Source organism: Myripristis murdjan, chromosome 4 (assembly GCF_902150065.1).
Source record: "Myripristis murdjan chromosome 4, fMyrMur1.1, whole genome shotgun sequence".
NCBI lineage: Eukaryota > Metazoa > Chordata > Actinopteri > Holocentriformes > Holocentridae > Myripristis > Myripristis murdjan.
The window spans coordinates 26,852,321-26,860,073 of NC_043983.1; the positions used below are offsets into that span (position 1 = coordinate 26,852,321).

General features: G+C 41.6%; 1 protein-coding gene across 5 annotated transcripts in view; it reads left to right on the top strand.

Annotated features, from left to right (window-relative positions):
• Positions 1-5,810, top strand: part of LOC115357821 (discs large homolog 1-like protein) — a 127,179-nt gene extending 121,369 nt beyond the window's left edge. For all 5 annotated transcript variants that reach the window (XM_030049533.1, XM_030049535.1, XM_030049536.1 and 2 more), the window contains 4 exons: positions 1-90; positions 1,915-2,024; positions 2,880-2,971; positions 3,482-5,810. The exon at positions 1-90 is cut by the window's left edge and continues 83 nt beyond it. In XM_030049533.1, the coding sequence (XP_029905393.1) occupies positions 1-90; positions 1,915-2,024; positions 2,880-2,971; positions 3,482-3,588 (399 nt within the window). In that variant the 3' untranslated portion in view covers positions 3,589-5,810. The remainder of the gene's footprint in view (positions 91-1,914; positions 2,025-2,879; positions 2,972-3,481) is intronic.
• Positions 5,811-7,753: the final 1,943 nt, after the last annotated feature.

Below are 7,753 nucleotides of genomic sequence, written 5' to 3' on the forward strand. Positions count from 1 at the left end.
ATCCAGGAACACAAGTTCATCGAGGCTGGACAGTACAACAACCATCTGTATGGGACCAGCATACAGTCTGTGAGAGAGGTCGCTGACAAGGTAAGAGGCAGATACTGCAGGTAGACTGATCGAGGGAGAAGATGAGTTGAGGGTAGATGGAGAAGAGATGAGTGAGAAAACAGGAAAAGCAGAGCTGCATGAAGAAAGGAAGGAAGAAATAATGAGAGGAGAAAATGCAGGGATCAAGGTAGCAAAGTAGGAAGGCAAAAGACATGAGGTGAGCAGAGAAAAGATGGAGGAGAAAAGATAGAGAGGCAAATACTGCCAAGTACTGTGTCTTTACTGAAATTTTACTGAAGTAGAAGTAAAGTTACCAGTGTGAAAATCTGCTTTAGCAAAAGTCAAAAAGTAGTCAGACGTAGTCAGAGTAAAGTTTGGTTAGTTTGTAGAAAAGAATACGTTTATGCGTCACATCTTTTCTAAAAGGACAAGAACACAGACTTCAAGCTAAATTCTTTTATCTGGAAATAGTTGGAAATTACAAAATGAAATGCACAGACAAGGTAAAGACTCTTCTCTTTTGTGCTGACAGACCGTTCACTCACCCTGAATGGAAATGGCTTGTGGGCATTGTTGGTCCACGACTAACAATTTTTGTTGTCCACCAGTTCTGTTGATTATTATTTCCACGCATCCCATCACCTCCTCTTGCCAATTGTACTGACACTTCAGAAGGTGTAAATGCCCAACTGGTTTCATCATATGAAATTAGTGTCAAATCAATAGACTACTGAATGTATAGAGCTGAGTCTCAGGACATCACATCATCATGAGTTCCTGAAAGTCATGAAGGTTGGTTTGGAGGAGGTTGGCCAGTTTAAACCAAAGATTCACGACTAGACGATACTGTTTTAGAACGCGGGAGAGAAAAGTCGCAGAGTCTCAGCTGCAATCAGGCTGGTCGATGCCGTTGTTGACACTCAGCTTGTCAGGCGGCAGGACTGGTGTCTGGTTTTAGAATAATGTTGTAGTGTGTGTCTGGATGTTAGACACTAAGTTGCTTTCACAGGAAGTCCCTCTTGAAAATTTGTAACCACTGCAATAGCACGGTGAAAGCTCAGGAGAAATTAATCCTTTCAACAGGAAGAAACTCTTAATTTCCTCCACGGGGAATACCAAGGAAGAGAGAATCCATTTGTGTGAACTGACACAGTAAACACCGGGCTGGTGAAATTTTACAGGTGAAACTCTGACATCCCATTCCTGTGAAGGTAGCATGGAGCTGCGCTACAAACTGTCCAGTGACAGAAAGCTGACAGACGTAAACAGAGTTGTTTCTATGGAAACAATACACTGCCTGGTTTAGTATCATTGGTGTACACTGGCAGGTTTTAAAGTGTCGCAGACCACATCCTTTAGCAAGTAGCTGCAAGTGAATCTTTGGTATAAACTCACCTTTGCTGATCACAGATCAATCAGTGATCTGTCAAAAATGACCAATAGGACAGTAAAGGATTTCACCCACAACTGTGTCAACCCCCTCTTTGTCCAAATGGTTTTGCCCAAGACCAGTCGACCTCTGGGTGTCAGCCCTAAATGCTGAATGGACTGCATTTCTATAGTGCTTTTGTAGAATACCAGCCACTGCCTCACATTCACACACACGCTCACACACTGATGGCACAGGGTGCTACACAAGGTGCCAAACTGCCCCTCCGGAGTGGTTAGGGGTTCAGTGTCTTGCTCATGGACACTTCAGCTCGCTCTCTGGAGGAACCTTCTGATTACTAGAGGACCGCTGTACCTCCTGAGCCACACCGCCCCCTGGCCTCAGAGGGGAGAGTGTTTTATTCTCTGGCTGTTAGTGTTTGTTTGTCTAATTGCACTGTGTCATGATTTCTCTTCCCTCTGTGTGTCTCCCAGGGTAAACACTGTATACTGGATGTATCAGGGAATGCCATAAAGCGTCTCCAGCTGGCAGGCCTCCATCCCATTGCTATCTTCATTAGACCACGCAGTCTGGAAAATATCCTGTAAGCAAAATCCTGTAAATAACATGGATAATACCGTGAAACGTACACAACAGCCTAGAATTCACATCATCAACCTGAGTTGGGTTACACTGACATAAATATCCATAAGTCATGTAAATAACATCCATAAACAACATACTGTAAGTAACACAAGCATCATTGTGCAGAGTCCTTTAAAAAAATGAAACACTACCTGATGTGTCGGCTAACGAGGCTCATAAACACACTGTAAGTTAGGTAAATATCATTATCTAATGTAAACACATATTGTAACATAAACCACATATTGTATGTTACATAAACAACATCCTATGAGTAGCTTGTTGTCTGTGCACTGGTGACTAATCAGGACCCTTGATAAACAAGCAAACAAACAAAAACTGCAAGTAACAAAATCATGTTCATATTACTCTTGTATGTGACATAAACAGCATTGTGTTAGATAAATCCTACAAATAATGGGAACAAAATCCTGTGACATACACTGCATCCTTTAAGTAAAAATTCACACACATCTGCCATACATGCTACATTACAGTTATACTGAAAAATGAAACAATAACATGAAAAAACAACTTTTGTTTTGACAGACTGTTGTCAGGACATCATTCTCTGTCACTCTCCTATGGAAATAGAAACTTGTGGCAGCCAAAACTATGAAGAACGACATAAAAATAGACAGGCAGTTTTCTGTATTATGAGGATACACTATGAGGATGAAATCGAGGGGTGTCCTGTTTGATGTCAACCTTCGGGATTGTCTACAGTGATACTGGGCTTTAGATAAAGTTTAACTTGAACTTTATATAACTTTAACTGCAGGATAGTGAAAGTTTCCCTCCTTTCTGTCACCAGAGAGATAAACAAGCGTCTCACTGAGGAGCAAGGGAGGAAGACCTACGACCGAGCTGTCAAACTGGAACAGGAGTTCACTGAGTACTTCACCGGTTAGTTGAACACACACACACACACACACACACACACAGTTACTTCAACACACCGATAGACACAATTGCAAGCACACTTTGGTATGATGATGACACACCTCCCCTACATACTTTGAAGGAATTTACTTTCTGTTTTCTAACTTTTTAAAGACGCCAGTAAACTAAACGTGAGGAACATTCATGTGTTTCCGACGCGTGTGCTGTTGCAGCGCTGCAGCAGGGTGCAGTTATTTCTTATTTACTCCACTATTCAAACTCAAAGTCTCTTAGTGCAGCATGGGGTCACCACACTGAGGCTTTTCCAGGAAGTAAAAGTAATGGAAGTGCATTTTATCAGGACTTAAAATGCGCCTTTAATGGATATGTTTGATAGGATTTTTTGTTTTCTGTTAACAAAAATGTCATTGGGTAAAGTCTTTGGTAATGACTTTGGCTCTTTTGTTAAAGGGTGGTAATGATGCTCTCTCTCTCTCTCTCTCTCTCTCTCTCTCTCTCTCTCTCTCTCTGCAGCTATAGTCGAGGGCTCTTCTTTAGAGGAGGTGTATTCACAGGTGAAGCAGATCATTGAGGAACAGTCTGGTCCTTACATCTGGGTGCCCACCAAGGAGCGGCTCTGAACACACACACACACACACACAAACACACACATATACACACACACGCACACACTACTCTTTCATCATTTCTCACTTTTCTGCTAATTTTCTATTATTATAACCTGCTCTCTCTCTTTCTCTTTTACACATACTGTCACACATCCACACACACACACACACACAAACACACACAAGCACATACAGTCAATTAAGGCTGGGACTATCTGGGACTGCTACTTCCTGGAGTGGGAGGAGCTAATGTCTGCCCAGCAGCCTATTGGTGGATCTTTCTACAGCTCAGTTCCTTAATGTTTAAGGAAGTGGTTCAAATCGAGGCGACATGTACCATTATCTGATTTGATTTCTTTATTGTTCTTCTTATTGTTGTTGTCGTTGTTGTTTTCATATTAACGAAGGGTAATGCATTCATGTATGGGTTTGTAATGATAATATTGTCACCAAGAGGCAGACTTTTGCACGCTGTAGCTTTAAGAGCATGTTTTTGGGACAAAATCTTGATCTCCCTTCCTTTCTGTCTTTCCTCATGGCATCACTCCTGTTTAGAGTTTCTCTTTCTCTCTCTCTTTCATCCAGTCCTTCTCTCTCTCTCTCTCTCTCTGCCTTTCACTCTCTCGCTCTCTCTCTCTCTCTCACATCCCATCCCTCCCTCTAGACTGTCAATGGGCTGTAGGTATGAGCTGAAAACGAACAGAGTGCCGAGGTGTTTTGGCGTCCGGGGCCAAAATGACACAATAGTACAATTACTGTTTAGAGATGTAGCGAGGAAATAATCATTAGCGAATTTAGGATTTGTATAATCAAGACGCTTGTTAATTTGTCATGTAACAAGCAGAAATTCTCAATCAAAGCTAGAAACACTGAATTAGCATCAAAATAGAACAAAATATAGAATATCCTATCATCGTGCAACCCTTTTGTTTTTGGAGGGCCAGAAACAAATATAGGACATGTAGGCCTCATATTGGACAGCTGGTGCTATGTTATGTACAAAAGGTGCTCCAGCTGGGGCCCCCGAACCATAGTTTAAGAAACTGGGGTCCTCCATTACCCGAGCCTTCATGTTATGGGTTTTGACTCCGTCCCGCGCGGGCCTCTGCCCTCCGTCCTCCTCTATCTCTCTCCTCCTCCTCCTCCTCCTCCTTCCCTCATTCAGTGTTGCATAAGTTACAGCACAGAGCAATGTATCATCTTCATCATCACTATCATCATCGCAATCATAATCATCATCATCATCATCATCATCATTATAGCTTTCCTCTCACTGCTGATGCACTAATGAGGGCTAGTTTCATTAAAAGCATCTTAGCGTGGCCGAGTCGAAGAGGTCAAAGTGTTACCTTCCTGTTCTTGGTGTTCCTGCGTGGACGTGCGTCACGGATTCAGCTGCACTCTGATTGAAACACTGTCTTTCGGCTAATTCGGCACGTTGGGACGAGCTCAGCGGGTGTCTGTCACGCTGGTGTGACAGAGTCAAAGGTGCCAGGTAAACACTTCTGGTAGAAACACTGTTCTTCAGCTAATGCAACACCTAGCTTTTAAAATAGCTCGTGTGGTGTCAGTCACGCTGGTTTTAAAGAGGCCAGATAAAGTCTTCTGGTTAAAAAAAAAAAAAAAAAAACACTCCTTCCTCATGTCCAGAGGTGCAACACTATCGGCAACAGAGGTATCTATCACCTTAGGTTTATGAGTTTGAGGCCAAAGTCCAAACGAGCATGAATGCCACCCGGAGCAAGGTGATAATCTCTGTCAACAAGCTTAGTACTTGAGATACTAAGATGCTTTTGGTAACGTGACCCCTGTATGGACCTTCCCAGCCACCATACCCCGCTTCCCATCTCTTCACGCCCCAGGCGACTCCTCCGATCTGACTGGAACCCAGAGGCATACAGAGAACAGGCTCTTTCAACGGGATAGCTCGCAATTTGATGGCTTGGGAGTCTTAATAGTTCCTAATGCTCACACAGTGCTCAACTTAAACATTTCCTTCCGACTTAAAGGCTTCCTGAAGTTAGTAGTCACTGTTAGTTGACAGAACCGGTGTCTCCTTATGTCTCTGGCTGTGTGTTTTAGCCAGGAGCCCATGCCACTGTCTGTTAGAATAAAGCACCGATGCAAAGAATCTATTGTATACAGAGATGGATCTATATCTAACATAATATAATATTTATCCCTGCTCTAACTGCCTATTTTGGTACAAAAATAAAAGTCTTTATTGAGATTTACTGAAAACCCTCTACCATTTACCAGAGATGGCTGTTCTTTTTGCGTCGTGGAACCTGTATGAATGTGAATAATCTGTAAATATGAATATATTTTCCTTTACTTTCACCTCTACCGCTGCTTTGTATTGGTCTCTATTGGTTTCTAATATTTTTTCCATTTTTAGCAGTGCCACCTACATTATCGGTTTACCAGCACAACAGGTTGGTAGGAAATAGAAACACCTGCTCACTCTGGTTACAACTTCAGACTAAAGAAACTAAAGAATATTATAATATTCAGTCAGTCACCTACACAGTATCAGTCAAAGTAAAAATTAAATGATTTTTTGCTGCTGTAGTGACTAGTGCTGTTGACTAGTGATAATAAGCAAACACAGTAATGAGATTGTTATTCCAAAAATGATTTTTTTTCTGTGTTTTTGATGCTTGAATTCTTGAAATTTTTGGCCACAACATGGGAGTGAACAACATTCCTCTGAGTTCTTCCTGCTGTTCAAAACTCAGTCTTGTTTGAGAAATAAATACTAAGATCGCAGCAGGTTGAATGCAGCGAGTACTTGGCAAAGAAAAGCCTTTAAAAAAAAGAGAGAGAATGGTACTTTTGTTGGTAAATTTAAATGAAGAAGAAGCTTTGTTTTGTTTTAAATAGGAGCATCATAGCAGTTATAGCATACGGCTGTGAAATAACTTATGCACAAGGCAAAATCTAATGTTGATGTGCGACAGTTCAGATGTTTTCACTGACGCGAAGAAACCACGAGGAGTGCACCGACACGCAGATTGACAAAGCATCAGACATCGTGTAGAGAAACGTCACTCCTTCCCTATTTAAACAGTCACTGTTTGTCTTGTTCACACTGACTCTGTGCACAGATAATCTCTCTCTTTTCTTCTCTTTTATTTATTCGCTCTCATTCACACACTCACATGCACCGTGACTCAGTCCGGGCTGTCAGTCACTGTGTTGCGACAGAGCCAACAGGATGCTGGTCAGTGTGTGTGAATGAGGTCAGTCCTGCAAACTCCGACTTTCCCCTCCAGTCATGCAGCAACGAGCCTCCAAACAATTCTCAAAACAAGTGCCAGTGGAACTAGATAATTTGACTTGTTTTCACTGCAAAAATCAATTTTTCAAGAATCTCTTGGAAGCAAATGATGTCTTAGTATAATAACCATGTAATAATATTTGATGATTACATTGTTTTAAGAGTTACAAAGTGATTCAGGACCAAGGAAAAAAGAACAACAGATCCATGTCACTAAGCAGAAATGGAAATGGCATAAAACAAATAAAAAATACAAAGACCCCAGCCAAAAAAACAAATGGAATAAATAAGTAACAGGCAAAGCAACAAAGATCAAATTCATAAAAGCCAAAGATAACACAAGTGATCTGCTTTATTTCAAGATAATTTCAGTCGTCTAAAAATTCTGCTTTTTTTTCCTATTCAGTGTCAACAAAGTGTGGTATTTTTAGGCTTTTAAGGTCAATCGATTTTCCTCCCATCCAGATACTTATACCCGTCTCCTCAGATAACAATACTGGTCAGCGCTGGTGCTGGCTTCTGTTTCACCACGTTCAACCGTTTCTCAAAGTAAGTTCTTAAGTTCAAAGTCACAAGACTTTTGGGTTGTTGGGTTTTTTCAGCCATTATCTGATAGAAGGTTCCTGCAGTAAACTCCTGGAACAGTAAAGGTGGTAATATTATGTAATGATTTCAGGCTGACAGGTTATCAGCCTCAGGATGTGAAGGGGGGCCACATGCACACATGGTATCTATAAAGATCTAATAAAGATTTCTCGTAATTGGGGCCGTAGCTGCATGGAGAGCCTACGTGGCAACAGGCAATGAGATTTGCTATTTACTGTTGGTTGCTGAATCGCCACATGGACATGTGACGTGAAGGACATGCAGAGTGTCTTCCACACAGGACCGGATTGG